The sequence below is a fragment of the Azolla caroliniana genome, unplaced genomic scaffold, assembly GCF_043228905.1.
Source record: "Azolla caroliniana isolate FFs.n. ecotype wild unplaced genomic scaffold, voAzoCaro1.0.p SCAF_15, whole genome shotgun sequence".
Lineage (NCBI taxonomy): Eukaryota > Viridiplantae > Streptophyta > Polypodiopsida > Salviniales > Salviniaceae > Azolla > Azolla caroliniana.
The window spans coordinates 425693-444250 of record NW_028230450.1 but is presented as its reverse complement, the minus strand read 5'-3'; the positions used below and the strand labels follow the sequence as shown (position 1 = coordinate 444250).

The window sequence follows — 18558 nt, the reverse complement described above, 5'->3', positions numbered from 1 at the left end:
ACTTTGAGCTCCCTTTGACTTTGCGTTCCTTCAACTGTGGGCTCCATTTGTCTCTAAACTCCTGTTGGGTTTGGGATCCCTTCGACTTTGAGCTCTCTTCAAGTTTGAGGATTCTCCCTAGTCCAAGACCTCTTGGTCTCGCTCGAGTAGCACATGCATGCGCGTTATCGCGACAACATGAGGCACATATAAATGACACAATCATGTATAAATTTCAATTCGAGGCAATACGAATTGGGCTAATGAAGTTAATAATCCACTTTTCAAATAGTTGTCACACAACCATGGGTATGAGGGGATATCGTTTAGATTAAGGGGGGTGTTCATTGCATTGACACTCATCAAATTGTTTGATGCATTGTACACATATTCTACATATTTTAATGTGTTTTATTTGTACAAGACATATTCTACGTATTTTAATTATTTTTTTAAAAGGTGGACTGCTTTTAGAATTATTGCCATCATACACATTATATTCTAAATATTATGCAACAATGGGGAACACCACCAATCTCATAATGTGCTTGCTTGATTACTACAAGGGCATCATGTTCTAGTACACATCTTCATAACTTGTCATTTTTACCTCTTTTATAGATGTATCCTAAGATTAATGTGGAAGACTTTCAATGCCACAAATAGTGATCACGATTCCCTTTGCTCAATTGTTGTAGGAAGGGTAATCCTTTAATTAGTGTAAGGACTATGTATGATGCCCATTCAAGTATCATGGATACTTTACCACATCCACTGCCTCATCATAAATACCTTAGGGGTCTTCCACAATTGTTAGCCTAGACAATTGGTGATTTAACACATGGCATTTTCCCTTTTCCTAATGATTTTGAAGTTGATTTGTGATATCAATACGAGGATCCATCAAGATATTAATTTATTGGCATAATCAACATTGGTCATTGAGTATTAGAGGGCTTTGCGTTCAATGTAGAACAAAAATTGACAAGAAAGTATGTCGTGCATTTGTTAGCCTAGACAAATGGTCGTCTAACACGTGGCATTTTCCCTTATGTACAATGACTTTGAAGTTGAATTTCGATAGCATGACGATTCATCAAGATATTTTCGTGGTGGAGTCAATCTTATGTATATAAGTATTGAAGAGCTTGATGTTCAATGTAGAGCAAAAATTGACAAGAAAATAGGTCATATATACACCTTTCAACGTGGGAAATCATGCCAGACACTTCACATCTAATGGTGTAGTAAAATTGCTCTGCTTGGTTTAGTTTATGACTAGCAAAGACGACACAGAAATACAAATTCCCATCTCTCGATTGGGTTATCACTACGCCAACAACAAATCTTGAGGCATTTTATAGACATGGAATTCACGTTCTCGGTTAGATGATCTAAGTATATGTTCCCTCTTCTATCCACACACAATTTTCAACAACTTGTAGAGAGGTTGTGCCTTTTCAATGAAGATCTTGATGAATATTTGGTAGTATCTACCATAGCGCATGAAATCTTGGAGATGCATTTCAATGGTCAAGTGAGGAATCTCAAGGATTAAATTGAATTTAGCTTCACCAATAGAATTACCATATTTCGACACATGGTCAAAATGACAGGTCGTCTCACCTATAATTGACATTTGATTGGGTTCAATAAGATCTGATGCTCCTGATACTCTTGAGGATTGTGCAAAGTAGAGCAAGCAATGATTCCAAGAGGAATTACAATATAAACCATCTACATCGTATTCCACTTCATTTTGTAGTATATGGTTAGACCCCTTATTGTATGCCTCCTTACCAAATATCTATTCTAGGATTATTCAAAACATTCAATTATTTGGCCTTGGTTTGCTTTAGGTCTATAATTTGTAGTCGTAAGAGCCATGTCTTTTTTTTTTAATACTTTGGATCCAACCCAAGCTGAAGATCCTTTAGATGCCATCATAAAGAGATTTTTGTTAGAAGGTTGAACAACTCCCCTTTCTATTTCCCTCGTGACAATCCTAAAGTATATCCTTTGTGTTTCATGTCTAGAGATAGTGTAGGTGGCTTAATTTAGGCAGTATGACAGTGAGTGATTGGTCGTGTCAAGCCAACTAGTGCCTTGACTTTTTGTTTGAGTAAAATTTAATCGTTAGTAGTGTGTGAGAGGCATCCTCCTATACTCGTCTCTCGGTCATCACTTTCCTGTTGTATGGTTTGTGGGAGTTGGTTAGTGAATAAACATAAAGGCATCCAAGCCATGGGAATGAACCGGATGTAAGCCACAACGTGAACAAATACACAATAACGAAGGTTACTAAAGGACAATGTACTGAAAGTGGACATCGTGTCCAAACCTACAAGAGTTTAGTTGCGACTCATTTTTAGAGTAGACATACCAATTATACACCATATTTGGCAAGACGTTCATGTACCCAACACAAACCTCACTCCAAACAAGTGCAATATAATTGATAAACTGCCAGCTTTCCAACACTTGCCAACACTTGCCAACACAAACCTCACTCCAAACAAGTGTAATATAATTATCAAGCAAGTGAGAAAAAAACATCCCATATAAAAGTCCAACACTTGCCATCATTTTGCCCCATCACTCATGTTATGAGAGGACACGAAAAAGGTTGCATTACATGGCTCGGAGGTCGATTGCGAAAACTATACGTTGGTTTGTTTGAGATAATTATAACAACCACACTACGGGGAGTGTAGGGATATGAGAGAATTCACGGGGCAAAGTGACACAATATTCGATGGGCGATGGATGTTTATGTGTTTATTATATGGGGAGGGGGCGGGTTGATGGTTCAAACCCAAGAGACAAGAAGAAGAAGAAGAAAAAGAGGAAGTAATGAAGATTCTTCGTCTAGGTCTAACAATCGGCAATGGTTCGGTTCAAGAGGGTCAAAACCAAACCGTTTAAATTTTATTGAAACCTGAACTAAACCACGAAACCGTTAAACCGAACCGTTGCCGATTGTTATGTAGGTCGATGGTTCGAATCCGAGAAAGAAGAAGAAAACAATTTCCTCTTTGCTCTGTGTTTCTTTTGTTTTATGTATGTACATACTTTTTACATGCACAAACACACAGAGAGCCCTCCTCATCGCCATCACGGGATACATACTTTTCCAAAACTTAGTTAGGGTTAGTAACAGAGAGAACAGTTAGGGTTAGTAACGTAGTTCCTTCTCTGAATCTCTGAGCAGCAGCAGCAGCAGCAGCAGCTTCATCATCATCATCATCTGCAGGAGCAATGGAGGAGGATGGTGCTCCACCTGCTTCTAGCAAGAAAGCTGCGCAGAAGGCCGCCAAGAAAGCCGAGAGGCTGCTGAACCGCCAGATGGCTGCCTCCACCTTAACGCCCGAGGAATCCGCCGCCGATGATCCCCTCTCGGGGAACTATGGCGACGTCCCCCTCGAGTCTCTGCAGTCCAAGCAGATCAGTGGCAGAGAATGGACCAAAATCTCTGGTATCGACTCTAGCTTGAGTGGAAAGACTGTGCTTTTGAGAGGTCGAGTTCTCACCGTGAGAGGGAAAGGGAAGATCGCTTTCCTTGTTGTTCGAGAAGCAGGTTTTACCATCCAGGTCGTATTCCATGTGGAGGAGAATGTGGTGTCCAAAGGACTCATCAAGTTTGTCGCATCTCTCTCTAAAGAATCCATTGTTGATGTTGAAGGTGTGGTGGACGTCCCTGAGGCTGCAATCAGTGGTACTACACAACAGGTAAGAGCTCCATTCTTCCTTCCATAGGAAAATGCAGGACGTTCATCTCAAAGAGATGCAAATACTCAGCTTCTTTGTTTCCATTTCGTTTATATTGTTTCTAAATATACAAAGCATTAGTTCTAAATATCTTAATATGTTATTGTTTGTTTAACATATGGAAATGTCTTAATTCTAAATATACAAAGCCATGCTGCTGCATTCATTTTCCTTCATTCCTTTATTTCTTTTCAATCGGATTAACAGGATAATCTCTTCGTTTTTTTTAATCATTTCAAACCTTTCCTCTTTGTTTTTTTCTTTCCAATCCGGTTAACTGAATATTTTTTAATAGGTCGAGCTAAAGGGGCGCAAAGTCTATTGTGTAAACAAAGCAACACCTATCCTTCCTTTTAATCTGGAAGATGCTGCTCGCAGTGAGAAGGATTTTCAAAAAGCCGAAGAGGTAGAGATCCCCTTAAAAACGAATCCAGTTTTTCCTCGAAATGTAAGGTCAGATCCTTATCTAAATCCATGCATTGGCACAGCAAGGAGACCTTCAATACGTGAGAGTCAATGCGGATACGAGGCTTAATTTCAGAGTTCTCGATCTCCGTACTCCAGCCAATCAAGCAATTTTCAGGATTCAATCCTATGTTTCAACGGTAATCTCACTGTGATTGTTTACTTCGCTCATCATGATGTCCACGCTGATTTCTTTTTGTGTACAGTAACATGCCAAAAATTGTTTACCTGTCCCTGGTCATGGCATGTCTATGACTCGTTTGCAATCTCATGTTGTAACTATTACTAACAAAAATGACCACACTGCTGTGGTTTACTTTCCTTAACATGAATTTCCAAACTATTCTGAATATGCAATGTCATCAGAAATATTTTACTTGTCTCTGCTGATTAAGATTACACCACGTGTTTGTCAACTTATATTGTGATTATTGCTGCAGCTTTTTAGGCAGTTCTTGCTGGCTAAAGACTTTATTGAGATTCATACTCCTAAGCTAATTGCTGGAGCAAGTGAAGGTGGTGCATCTGTTTTTAAACTGGATTACAAAGGACAACCTGCATGCCTCGCACAGTCTCCTCAACTACACAAGCAGATGGCGATTTGTGCAGATTTTGGACGGGTTTTTGAAATTGGGCCTGTCTTCAGGGCTGAAAACTCCTTTACCCACCGACATTTATGTGAATTTACCGGGCTTGATATAGAGATGGAGATTAAGGAACACTATTTTGAGGTGTGTTCATGGTAACAATGTATCTACATTGTCTGTCTTCGCTACACCATATGTGCACTCATTGAGTTTGATGTTGGATTGTTTTTAGGTTCTAGATATTATTGATGGGATGTTTGTGTATATCTTTGATGGCCTGCAAGAACATTGCAGCAAACAGATTGATGCTGTCAATGAACAATATCCATTTGAACCGTTGAAGGTCTGTCTGGTTTGGATTGCTTATTGTTACTTTCCGATCACCATCTAAGGATGCTCCTCTTTTTATGCAGTACTTGAAGAAGACTTTGCGGCTCACATTTGAAGAAGGCCTCGCATTATTGAAAGTATATAATCTGGATTAGTATTACAATGGGTTACAATTGCTTTCTTCCTTATCCTCTTTGCATGGATAAGAAGGGTTTCATGCCATGCACACCTTAAAATAATAATTTGCATGTAGGGATGCATACAAACAAGAACTGTACTTGGAGAACATTATACACAGCTTAAGCTTGCAGTAGCATCTTATGCCTAGTCAAACATCATTGTGAAACAAATTTACTTCTACATTTTCATTATTAGATAGCTTCTTTCTCACATAAAGGTTAGTATAACACATAATATGTATGTTAAGTGCAGTGTTCAGGGAGAACGTCTTTTTGAAATTTATGCATTTGCCATATCCAGTGTGTTTGGATATCTTAGTCAAGGAAGAATGTACATGGTTATGTCATAATGCAAACAGTCCGTTTTTAGAATAAATGTTTAAAAAAAATAAATATATGTATATATTCTTGGTCTGTTAATCATTTGAGGTTTCAACTATGGCTTGTAGAATAGGTGTATGTACCCATTCATATGACATATATTTGTTTGTTGTTCTCATGGTAATGATGTCGTTATCTGTGTCTTCTTGTCTTATGCTAAAATTCTTACATCCATGGTTTGTCTGGTTCTGTTTCTGTTTCTGCAGGAAGATGGCTTTGAATTGGATCCATTTGGTGATCTGGATACACAATCTGAAAGAAGACTAGGATTTCTGGTTAAACAGAAGTAATACTATTTTTATTATATAGAGCTTCTTTATCTCCTACCTTAAAACAAATAACCACTGAAATATTTGAGGGTCTGCAGGTATGATACTGATTTTTACATTCTCCATCGCTATCCTCTGGCTGTCCGCCCTTTCTATACTATGCCATGTCCAGATGATGAACGATACAGCAACTCTTTTGATGTCTTCATACGAGGTAAGTGCTGTTTGTTTGGTGTAATCTACACCTATGGATGCACATATGTGAGTGGTACTCTATATAGCTATTTTACTCTGTCTACTGGGGATTTTTTTCACTGAATGATTAATTGAAACTGGAGAGGAGGGAGCCAAGGGAAAATTTGTCTTGATTGTGATAAAATGTTCCATCTTCCTCTGGTCATGATTGGAAGTGTCTCATCCTTGCAGGAGAAGAAATCATATCTGGGGCTCAACGTGTGCATGATGCAGATCTTTTAAATTCCCGAGCAATTGCTTGTGGTGTCGATGTTAAAACTGTTCAAACATATATTGATTCTTTCAGGTTTTCTCTTTCACGACTTCATTTTCTTTCTGTTGATGTTATTGTATTTTGTTTATTGTTTTCTGATGTCAATATCTTTTAGTATCTTAATGACTGTCTGATGTTCTTCTCTTTTAATGTCTCAGTTAGGAATAGGAACTGTTCTGTTTTAGCTTAATCGGTTTGGCCCTGTGCAAACCAAACCGGTTTCTATACTGGTTTGGCCCAATCCGTTTTGGTTTGGCTTGAGCCTTCCCAAACCGAGCTCAAACCAGTTATGGAAGCCCAAGCCTGAACTGAGCCAAGCTGAACCGCCAAACTGTTTATAAGTGGTTTAACGGTTTGGCTTAGGCTTGAGCCGAGCTGTTGCTGACTCCTAGTTTTAGTGGTGGTTGATGTTCATCTCTTTTAGTGCCGTAATGGTTTTATTATGTTCTTACTGTGTGCACTTCTGACTACAGATGGGGTGCTGTACCACATGGTGGTATTGGTGTTGGTTTGGAAAGAGTGGTGATGCTGTTCCTTGCGTTGAACAACATCAGGAAAACTTCCCTGTTTCCTCGTGATCCGACAAGGCTTGCTCCATAGAATCATGACCTTCAAGGGGCAGAATGTTGGATAATGTTACCATTGTGTGCATTTTACACATCAATTTTGAAGAATTATGGATGAACATCTCAACTAGAGAAGGATACTTCACATTAAGTGGTACTTGTTGATGAGCATGCAATTAATTCTTCACTGAATCTGTGAGAGTATTTTTTGCACGAATAAAAAATATTTCAAGTTATTAGGTTTGTGGTTGTTCCTTAATTGATTGTAGTGAAGCTAAAGCATGATGTTTCAAAACAAGCTTCAAATTAAGAACTTCGAGATCTATGGAAATTTTTATCTGGAATTGGCAATGACAATTGTCATCTTTTATTATTATTTGAGGAAGCCTTGGATTTACCTTTTTACAGTTAGCACATTTTAAACTCTGCAAAGCATTAGCAGGTTTAGTGCATAATTTTCCTAGTCTTGTTTTAAATGATTTGAACCATTGAGATAAGTTGTTTGTGTTGCAGCACAGGAGCTTCTGTTTAAAGAGTTGTAAACATGAGAACTTGTTATTGTTACAAGTATTATTGCTTTCAAATTTCGATAGTTTTTGGAGCATTTGAAGTTGTGCTTTTGATTATAGATCATCAATGGAACATTGAGCTCAATACTGTATGCGGCTGAAGTAGCATTGCATCATAATGATCTGGTTACCTCTTTTGTGGTGTTAATTCGAGGCATGCATTGATTATGATAAATACATTACTGTATGTTGCTGAATTATAGCATTGCATCATAATGGTCTGGTTACCTCTTTTGTGTTGATTGGAGGCTTCAACTTATTATGATGATGCTTTCACTATGACTTGTAAAATGTGCAACCCTTGAAACCAAAAGCATATTATTGTACTCTAGTTTGCAGACGTGGTGTGCAAACTAGAGTACAATAATATGCTTTTAGGTGTAAGGGTAAAGAATACCAAATTAGGGACAACTTTGGAAGGTATGGTTGATGGATAGGTGCACCAGCTCCTTGACAATGGAGCCTAGGCAGAGATCTTAAAGATGATGGATGAAAAGCTCTTCACCTAGCTAAAAAATAGGATTCCCAAGGGAATCAAAATAGGCCACCCTAAAGAAGTTTTTATGCTATTAAATCTAATTTTTAAAGATAATTTTCTTGGTTAGCTTGAAGTCATTTACAAATTCTTCCAACTACATTTGATTTGTCAAGTGCTAAGGCATTTATATTTCTATAACTCTTGTGTATATTTCTATCTTTCTATCAAATGCTCAGCAATATTTGGCAACAAAGTATATACCTCTTGCAAAGAGAAATTTGATTATGTTATATGGTAGGTCTAAGTTTTTCCACATTATGTTTAGTTTGAAGGCACTACTTATCTCGTGTCTTGAGTCTTGACAAAGTAATGCAAATATGGAGAAATGCTATTACTTAAACTTTAACATTGCCAATATTTTATAGAGGGAGAGATCGGTGAGGCGAACGTATCCCTACTCCCAACATACACCTAAATGCATCAAAAAACAAGATATTATGTGCAGAACCTTAGTTGATCTCATACATGTGATCACAAAACAAAATTATGAAGATGAGATAATGCTTGCAACATATGGGGCGGAACGAAACAAAGTTTGAAAGGAAATTCTATAAGAGTCATAAGTAAGGAATGAAACTTGTACTAGGTAGATAATTGCTATAGATAATAATAGCACATTGTCTAAAATACCCACAAAAGGGATTTTATTTTGTCTTTGTGTCAATATCAAATTTGTAGCAAAAGAACATGTATACAAGAGATTCATGGTATCTCCTGGAACTGACTCGAGTTTACGTAAGAGGAAAAGAGCTTGTATATAGGAGATTCATGGTATCTCATGGAACGGGGTCGAGGTTACGTAAGAAGAATCGCGATCAAATGTAGGGATTTCAATGGGGGACCCATATGTACATATTTTGGTGTTTTTGGAGGGCTTTGTGATTGGGAAAAAGCCTTGCGATTACTCTCTCTCACTCGAGTCTCTCTCACACACAAGGCTTCATATTCTTTATAGACCACTCATGAGCGCGGGAATCGATTTCTGAGGTTCAAAAAGTTCAAACACAGCAGAACAGAGCAGAACAGAACAGAACAGAACAGAGGAGAGCAGAGAGCTAAACCAAAGAGAGAGGGAGAGAGAGCGAGAGAAGGAAACTGAGATATGTTCTACTCCCAGTTTATCTTGGCAAAGAAGGGTCCCTTGGGAACCATCTGGATCGCAGCCCATCTGGAAGGCAAGCTCCGCAAGCATCAAGTCGCAGATACCAATATTACTACCTCAGTTGGTATGTTTCTCTTTCTCTCTCTCTCAATGTATATCTACTATACTGTAATGACAACGAAATTTGAGGAATAGCCCGCTTGTAACTTTCAAATTTACAAAATGGCTATGAGATGCCCTTGCTTTTGTTGCTCAGGAAGAATGTAACCCACCAAATGCAACGCTAATTGTTATTGTCACAAGTTCTACTTCTTTTGTCTAATTTCTTTTCCAATTTTATTTGCTATGCCCCAGATTCCATACTGTTTCCTGAGGTCCCCATAGCTTTGCGGCTTTCAGGCCACTTGCTATTAGGTGTTGTTCGGATCTACTCGCGCAAAGTCAATTATCTTTTTAATGATTGTAGTGAGGCGCTTGTTAAGATCAAGCAAGCTTTCCAATCAAGTGCTGTTGACCTTCCTCCAGAAGCTTCCAAAGTTCCGTTCAATTCCATCACTCTCCCGGAGACTTTTGATTTCGATGAGTTTGATTTTACTTTCAAGTATGATAGCAACAATCACTCATCATCCTTTATGTAAGGTCTTTGTCCACACTTCTTGTTTTCAATCAGGCTTGCCTTTCTTAGGTGAATCTCTATCTGATAAACTGGTGTATTTTGGGCTGCAGAGACTTTGTGGATCATAATGTCTCTGCAAGAGACTTGATCACACTTCAAGAGCAGCCACAAGATTATGGTCGAAACCCTTCTATGTATATGCTGGATGGTATGTAGATTTTATATAAACTGGAATAATATATATGGAGATGTTCTAACATCTGGAATTTTGACATTTCTCAGAGAGGTTTCCCACAGGGGCGGATCCTTACTCTCTGCTGTTTGAGAGCAGTGAGGTTGGTACTCTCTGCAAACTACAAGCAATATAATATGTATCCATCATTTAGAGTTAATTGTCTCTTTCATGACAGGAACATCCCCATCAAGGCCACACTTCAGCAAGTAGATCTATGTATATATTGCAAGACTATGCTGCTTCTACACTGGAGGAAGAGTATGCTTTCATTCGTCATTATTATCCTCAATTGCATTGTCAAATCAGAGAAGCTGTATGAATGTGCTATTGTTGTTTTCTTGTGAATTTCAGTGTGCTTCCACCTTTCCAAATGGATGACAAGATGGATACGGATATGGAAAATATTGGCCTATTCCAAGATTTTGTTGGCACAGGACAGGACGTGACACCTCCAGTTCATTTAAGTACTCAAGATTCCCTTTTGGCAGCAGCGGAAATAGCATCCATAGCCACCCCTTCACCACAAAGCATACCTGAAATCGAAAAATTGCGTGCTGCAACAGAGCAACGAGAAGCAACGCCCTTGTTTATGGAGTTTCAGGAAGAATATCAACTACCAGTTACTGATGATAAACAAGAAAGGATAAGTACCAATGGAAATGCTAGTGATGACTTTCATATACATGAGGTTGATGCTACACCTCTTGTTCATGAGACACCCCACCTACATAGGCCTTCTCCAAGTATTATGGATGATTTTGAAAACTACATGGGTCATGATGATCTGCTAGGAGATATTTTAGGTGAGCATTAGAAATCTGCTCCTCATATGGATCTTGAAAGGGTTGATTGCTTACTTATATGCTTGTTATTACTCAGGAGGTAATACACCTGCATTAAAAGTTGGGAACACTCCTCAAGAACTCGCTCCACCCAAAAAAACTCGAAGAAAAAGAAAGCTTTTTGATGGCAAACAGATTATATCAAGTTTGTAAGTTTTCCTCAATGAAATATGTTTCTGTATCCTAAAGCTCAAGCACTAAGTTATTTCAATTATCTAGGTTAATGAAGAAACAGCTAACAGACACATCTGACCTACGTCGAAAACGCCGAAAAAATCCATCCTCAGAATTTGAAGTTTGGAGGTTGCAAGGCTGTTATCATGATCAAATGTTTGAGAGGCCGTCTTTTAATGGTGAATATATCATGATATCTGCTTTTTCAGTTCTTTATCAGTTAGTGGGTTTCCCTCTTCTATCTAGCAAATATTTAAAATTCTGTTCAGCTAGGAAAATGAACACATGACTCCATACAAATATGATCTCAAGTAGGCAACTTCAATAGTGAACCCTCAGGAGACTCATGTGAATTAGTGAACAACTGCATCATATGATCGTAAAGTGTGTCCTCTACTAGGTCATCACAGTACTTTTTGACATTATATTCTCAATAAGTTCTCACAGCAAATGTATCTTAAAAGATGGTGCCATTAATGTGAGGGTGTGTGGAATTATTCTAATTACTCTCCCTGTTATGATTTTGTGAACTTACTGATAGCAATATTTTTTCATTTCTACAGGTTCGAGTGCTCCTCTGATAGAATTATACAATCATGTCTTAAAGCTCTCTAATACAGAGCCAATTTTGAAGCCAAGGACACGAAAAAGTTCTGCATCAATGAATGAGGATAGAGTACATGGGAGGAGTGTGCCAGATATTGCCGTGGGTTCAGGGGACACTTATAGATGTGCACATCAAACCCTTACTCCAGCAGGGACCCCCATGCAACCTATGGAATTTTCTCCGCAGGATGTTGACAATAATGGACAGGAAAACATGGATCTTCAAGGTGCTATGCATGAGCCATCTGATGGGGCATGCGAATTGTATATAGACCTGATAGTTCAGCCAGAAATAGAGTTAACTGAGCTAAATGAAGATGGCAACCTTTCTACTGCTGAAGACTTTGAAGCTTCTGTTAGGAAGAATGATGAAATGTGTGATGGCAACATGAGCTGCCTGGGACACTTTCAAGAACTTGACGAAGGAAGAAGCGATGCTGCTGGGATGAGCATATCTCCTGCACCTGAAACAATCCCAGAAGTAAGCATTTCCTCAATCTCCGTGTCTTTACAATGTACTGCATGACGAGCTTTAAGTTGTAACATGTCATTCTGTATTTTGCAGAAGCTCGATTTTCTTGAAGATACGAAAGATAGAGGTGAGTTTATTTGGTATTGCTTGATTTCTTCATAAACTTTTAATCAGGTTTGTTTCATTCAGCAAAAAACAGGATGGAATGTTTTGGTTTTTTCTTTTATTGTGTACATAGCATCTATCAGCCCAAGGGTTTTAGAGTTTCAGTAACATTATTCTGGAGATTGAGCTTATTTTACTACCCCTTGGTTTTCGGGCTCAGTGTTTGAGGTTCTATTCTGGAAGCTGACCTGTCCCTTTGTTTTAGGTTTTAGGGTTATACTGACAAAAAATGTTGTCATGGAAGTTGAGTTTCCCCTTGATTTTGGAGTGGTTCTATTCTGGAAGTTGACCTCTCCCTTTGTTTTAGGTTTTAGGGTTATACTGACAAACAATGTTATTATAGAAGTTGAGCTTCCCCTTGATTTGGGGTTTAGCAATTACAGCCTATCGTTTTCTATGCATATTGCTACTATAGAATCTGTGCTTGTTTATGTTTGGGGTTTTATTTGTCCATAATGTTGTGAAATCTGAAATTGATGTATGGTTTGGTTTGTCTAAACAGTTCTACATGATGGGGTTAACGGAGATACATTTCTGGAAGATGCCAATATGTATGATCGTAAGAAGGGAAAGCCAAATCAAGTGTACGTTCAAAATGGATGGTCCGTGAGGACAAAGTATGTAATCAATCCCTTCTTCATAGTAACATAGTTTGTTGCCTCTTTTTTGCTAACCATGTGGACAATGAATACTGCATGTGCAGGGCAGTGGCCAGCTACCTGAAATCCGTCTTTGAGAAAGTGGAGCATATGTGTAGTTCTGAATCACAGCAGCCAGCAGAAATAAGCTTGGATGAGTTGTTGAAAGGTCGAACAAGAAAAGAGGCAGCTCGGATGTACTTTGAGACCCTGGCAAGTATCCCACGATTTTCTCTTTTCAGCATTTGGTGATGTTTGGGTTTGGGCTTCGCAGAAATGGGAGATTTTAGTGCTTTTACGTTCATCTTTCTTTATCCACCATAAAGGCTGCAAATATGTATAGAAAACTGTCACCTTTACTATAAATCATATTCCTCTCTCCATGAGGACCCTCCACTCACACTCTCATCTAGGTATAAATATGATTCTAGCTAGTTGTGAACTTTGGGTTTGCTGTTTTAGTTGGCATTTTGTTTGGCATCCATCTCCATTGATATTTACATCGTGATATAGTTTGTAGTCATTCCTGTCCATGTGTTAAAAAGCCATTCTGTGATATATTCCATGATATATTTGCATCGTGATATAGTTTGTAGTCATTCCTGTCCATGTGTTAAAAAGCCATGAACTCCTGATGTACAGGTGCTCAAGTCAAGGGATTACTTGCATGTGGAGCAAAGCACTGGTTTTGCAGAAATTAGGCTGTCTGCCACTCAGCTCTTGAGAAAAGAGATTCTTTGAATTCATTGCTTTCAAATTCCTAAGATGTATACAATTATATTCCTTTGGAAAAACAAAAATGTACTCCCATCCACAAAACATTCAGCATGTCAGAAATCCAAGGTTTAAGCCATGTTAATCACATACATGGAAATCCCAGAAGGTTCGATGCATGTACTGAAAAAGAAGAGCTAACCTGTGGTTTGAATGGCTTAATTCAATGTAAAAACATTTTGTTTAAATTGCTTAACATTGGTTTCATATCCTTTCAAATGCTTTTGTTTTTAAATGGGTTGTTCCATTACCAAAGACTATCATAAGAGCATTCTCAATTCTCTACTCAATTTTCAATACCTTAATTACGTTCCAAACAATTTGACCATTCTAGATCACATTTCAGGGTTTATGAATCAGGACATCCATCAAAAGCTTGATCGTCGAGGATTCTAACTATTGGTTGATCTATACTCCAACTTTTTAGCATATAATTATGTAGTCCTTAGAACCTTCATCCTTTGTATATGAATGGATCAATGCTTGATGTCATTGCAATTCAGTGCTTAAGACTGATTTAGACACTAATAACTATCTTGTGTAAACTGCAACATAATCCATTAGCACTGAACCCAACCACAGTTCACCATCTCTTTCTTCAACTTCACTAACAAGCTTTATTGTATTACCCATGTTATCTTCAAGCACTTCTAGCAGTTTGCCATTGGAATCATATCGCAAAAGCATAGCATGAGGTCTTCCACCCAAAAGAAACTTATATAAATGCTTCATGGGTATGGGAAGACTAAGAATTGCACGCCTCAGCCAAGGATAGGCAAAAATCACCCAAACAGACTTCATCTGCCTGCAGTGAAGGGCAACCCAGAATTCCCCAGCTTCATTAACACGAACATTATCTGGAGGTCCAGGCAACTCCACGAATGTCTCGAACTTCCCAGCTTTTTCACCCTTCAACCAAAACCGTGACAGCCTACAACATTATAGTAAGGCAATTTTAATGTTTCATTGTGTAAGTAAATATCAAAGGCGTCTATGTGTCATCCACGTCTCAACATGTGAGAAAGATCCTAGTCCTCTTCTTCACTATGGAAGTCGTTAGCTGGAATATTTGTCGATGCACTTCATACCTCACTAATTACATGCTCTGTTTATATGTTGTTGTAACGTTGTTTCTCTAACATATGCAACCTACCATAGTAAAACTCCATCCATTTTTAGTTATAGATTAGATGCTCAGCTCTCACCCTTGCACTTAGTTTCCGCAAATTGCAAATGCCCAGCAAATTAGAAGGAAGAAAAACATGTCATTGTTGGGAGGACAAACACCTAACCTGCAGGTGGTTGTCTGAGCTACAACCAGAAAAGATTCATCTTTGCTGAGGGCTAAACCATTGGGAAACTGAATTCCTTTATATAGGACTTTCACTTCCTTGGTTAATGGATTGTAACACAAGATCCTCCCAGTATCATCTCCTGATAGAGAAGTTAATAGGAACTGCCTGTGATACAAGTTCATGGTACAAATAAAAAACATTAGACATTGAGTACCAATTCAAAGAAGGTAAAGATTGGACCCCCTTACCTTCTCTGGTAGTTTATGCTGCTATCAGAAAAGTATACTAAGCCATCTGCGCTTATCTCTACATCATTTGTAAAGCCAAATCGTACACCATCGGCTTCTCCAGCTATAAGCTTCGCTTCCCCACCATTAGGTCCAACCACGCATAAACCATGATATGCATCCGCAATGTATAGCTCCCCTGTTTGCTTCATGAAGTGGATTCCAAGAGGGCGGCCACAAATGTGCTCAATGGAAAGATTTGCCACAGGGGGGAATTGAGGTATGCATGATTCACTTCTGATAAATGGTTTTACGCAAGAAAACCATGTTAAGAACCTCAAAAAATAAAAGAATAGAGAAAATAATAGCATCACAAGCAAAGAAATGGAAAAGAGGATTTAGATTTTAATAAGCAGGAGTCACTTCAGAAAATGGTCGATTCATAATCTCAAAAACAAAAGAAAGGTGATCCATACATCATAGGATCAAAATGAAGTGGCACATTCACATCCGAGAAAGGGTTTTCTGAATAACCTGAAGATACAAAGGATATCATAGATAATATACCATCACAACAAAGGAGTGAAAGGGGGCTGGAGGGGATTTTGACATGTGTAAGGAGGGCTCGCTTCCGAGAAGCGGTTTTAAGCATGTAAAACCCGTAAGATAATAATCTTTTCTTTTCTTTTTGGCGCAATAAACCTAAACCCTAAACCCTAAACTGCCGTAGAGACGATGGCATTTGGGGAAACAACAACACCGTAGGAGCAACTAGAGGAATAAAGAAAAACTTTAGGAGTTTACCCTAATAGTAAATAATAGCATATGGCATAGATAGATAGTAATACAATCAATATACCGTCATCAAATTCAACATTAGGAAGGAAGCAAAAATGCGTTACCCATTGGGATAAAGCGTGGCAAAGGGAGTCCATCCAAGGATGGGACCATCCCAACGCATGATGCGACCATCGGCAATTCCTGTATAGGGGCCTCCACCCTCCGAATCGAAGGCCAGGCTCTCAGGCCCCATGACATGACGGAGGAAACGCACGTGCGAAGGGCGGTCCAGTTTGTTGTCGTGGTCCCGTGGGAAGGCCAGCGTTCCTGGGCGTGGGATGGGTGGAACCATCGGCTTAGCCTCGAAATTGGGCACACCAGATATAGGGCTGAGCTTCCATGGATCGACTGCAATCAATGTGGCTATGGCGACCACCAAGCAAACAGCGATGACAGGGGCAGGGGCAGAGTTGCGAGCCATGGGAAATTGAGCACCGCTCTCTCCTAAATTAATGATCCTTTTTAAGCGATTTCATCTCTAATCTCTCTCTCTCTCTGACATCCCCTGCATCTCTTTCTCTTTTGGTGTGGTCTGTGTTAGGGTGGGTTCTGCACAAAATGCTCTGTGCGCTGCTGGTAAGCAGCAGCTTACGCATGGCTCTCTCTCTCTCTCTCTCTCTCTCTCTCTCTCTCTCTCTCTGCACGTGCGCTTTTGGAGCGGTCTCATAAATGAAGGGTAGAATGAATGAATGAATGATATTCTCATGCTCTCTCTCACACACGCGCACGAGAGTTTTTGCAAATTCTCCCAAAAATACCCCTATACCATACTTCAGGAAATTATCCAATAATACCCCCCTCTCTCTCATGGGTAAATATCCCATTTTTGTTGTAAACCAATTGTCTCATGGGCCAATTTTGGCCTTAGAAGACGTTAGTTAATATATCTTTCTCTCTCTCTTCCTCTCCACCACAAATTAACTCGGATAGAGTAGAGATCGCTCACATAGAACGTGCCCTCGAGACATCGCGTTTGATTCCTTCTTAATAATTGCTCTTTTTTTCAATTACACAACAGAATTTTATGATTGCGTTTTTCTCTACAACTGTTCTTTTTTGTTCAAAAGCTATGAGAGAAGAACGGAGATATTGTGTTGATTTTGCTACATCGTGTTATGAAAATATGTATACACCTTGTCGAAATGTTATGTTGTCTTCGTGTTTTTAATCAATCTTCCCTCACTTCTCCCTACCGACCAAAATGCTTGGAAATACATGGATTTGCAAATTGAAATCTCCAAAAGCTTGTAGCTTTGTTGCAATGAGAGTCAATTGCAGTACCTAGCAAAAGTATACTCGTCATTTATAAATAACATGATTAGGCTAGATTCATGCTTGATAAGCGATAACAATGATAGAATGACATCACGACATTTAATACGAGCGATAACAATGATAGAATGACATCACGACATACCTTTTCAACTCCAATACAAATTTTCATTGAATGCGTGGCAAGATTCAAAGTCACATACATGGGTAGGAAGCATGTTAACCTAACCATCCAGCCAATAATAACTATAATCTCGCTTTCGTTAAATGTGAAATGATACATGCCGGTACGACACTTGATGCCCCTTGTTGGCATTGTAATGTGAATCCAACCTTAAGATTTTGTGGCACAAGGCTTTCTCTAGTAATTTCAAACCAGGATCCCACAAATAGTAGTTTATGTATCTCTCTCAAGAGGAGGTGATGCTATGTTTATTTACTTTTCTCTGCAACCTCTACATAATAATGAGATATTGAAACTCATCCATCAACAATATCCAAATCATTTCCATCGCATCACTAGAGGTTTTATTGTAGACATTCTTCATTAAGGAGATAAGATTAGTATTTTGGAATGAGAGAGTAATGTCATCTCATAAATGCCATATTTACGGAAAAGTTCAATTTTTGCAACAAATGATTGAATATTGCAATTTGATATGGTTCCTTGGTAAAACCTACCCCCCCCCCCCCTTTAATAGTACAAAGGCCATGAGCATATTCATCAATCAAGACATTATGCACCAAAATGCAAGAACTTTATATGCCTTTAAAGCAAGCTCATAATTTGTTTCTAAATAAGTGTCTCTCATATTGTCACATGTAAAAACTACAATGTTAGAACATCGATTGAAGAGTTCCATGTGTGAGTGTCATTGGAGCCCATTACTTTGGACAATAGAATCCTTCTTTATGATTTGCTTGTGATTACTTGGTTATGCAAGACAATAATACATCTTGCTTTGGTTACTTTTAAACAATCGTAGAGTCATTTTATGGTCAATTTAAAAAATACAAAGATCTCCACTTGGTTGAATCACTAGCATGTTGACAATGGATTCCGTCAAAGCGAGCCCAATTTATTGTTACCTCGAATTAGGCTCCATTATTGTTGGATAAAGGTGGAGGCATGATTGAAACATTCTATTGCACATCAATAGG

General features: G+C 38.6%; 3 protein-coding genes across 3 annotated transcripts; 2 read left to right on the top strand and 1 right to left on the bottom strand.

The window, feature by feature from the left end:
- The first annotated feature begins 3155 nt into the window (after window positions 1-3155).
- On the top strand, window positions 3156-7435 carry LOC147854209 (aspartate--tRNA ligase 2, cytoplasmic-like). The gene is made up of 10 exons (XM_087331376.1): window positions 3156-3708; window positions 4043-4153; window positions 4236-4352; window positions 4653-4943; window positions 5032-5142; window positions 5213-5266; window positions 5896-5975; window positions 6057-6172; window positions 6385-6499; window positions 6940-7435. The coding sequence occupies exons 1-10, from the start codon at window positions 3238-3240 to the stop codon at window positions 7064-7066; spliced, it is 1593 nt and encodes a 530-aa protein (XP_087187502.1). The 5' UTR covers window positions 3156-3237; the 3' UTR covers window positions 7067-7435.
- A 1712-nt stretch (window positions 7436-9147) lies between these two features.
- On the top strand, window positions 9148-13958 carry LOC147854208 (sister chromatid cohesion 1 protein 4-like). Its single transcript, XM_087331129.1, has 13 exons — window positions 9148-9365; window positions 9596-9875; window positions 9968-10065; window positions 10140-10192; window positions 10268-10350; window positions 10444-10895; window positions 10972-11083; window positions 11154-11287; window positions 11672-12195; window positions 12280-12313; window positions 12854-12968; window positions 13055-13202; window positions 13632-13958. The coding sequence occupies exons 1-13, from the start codon at window positions 9242-9244 to the stop codon at window positions 13728-13730; spliced, it is 2256 nt and encodes a 751-aa protein (XP_087187255.1). The 5' UTR covers window positions 9148-9241; the 3' UTR covers window positions 13731-13958.
- Window positions 13959-14127: 169 nt separating this feature from the next.
- On the bottom strand, window positions 14128-16653 carry LOC147854207 (protein STRICTOSIDINE SYNTHASE-LIKE 3-like). Its single transcript, XM_087331130.1, has 4 exons — window positions 16188-16653; window positions 15307-15582; window positions 15056-15223; window positions 14128-14694 (listed from the first exon to the last, which is right to left on the bottom strand). The coding sequence occupies exons 1-4, from the start codon at window positions 16544-16546 to the stop codon at window positions 14295-14297; spliced, it is 1203 nt and encodes a 400-aa protein (XP_087187256.1). The 5' UTR covers window positions 16547-16653; the 3' UTR covers window positions 14128-14294.
- Window positions 16654-18558: the final 1905 nt, after the last annotated feature.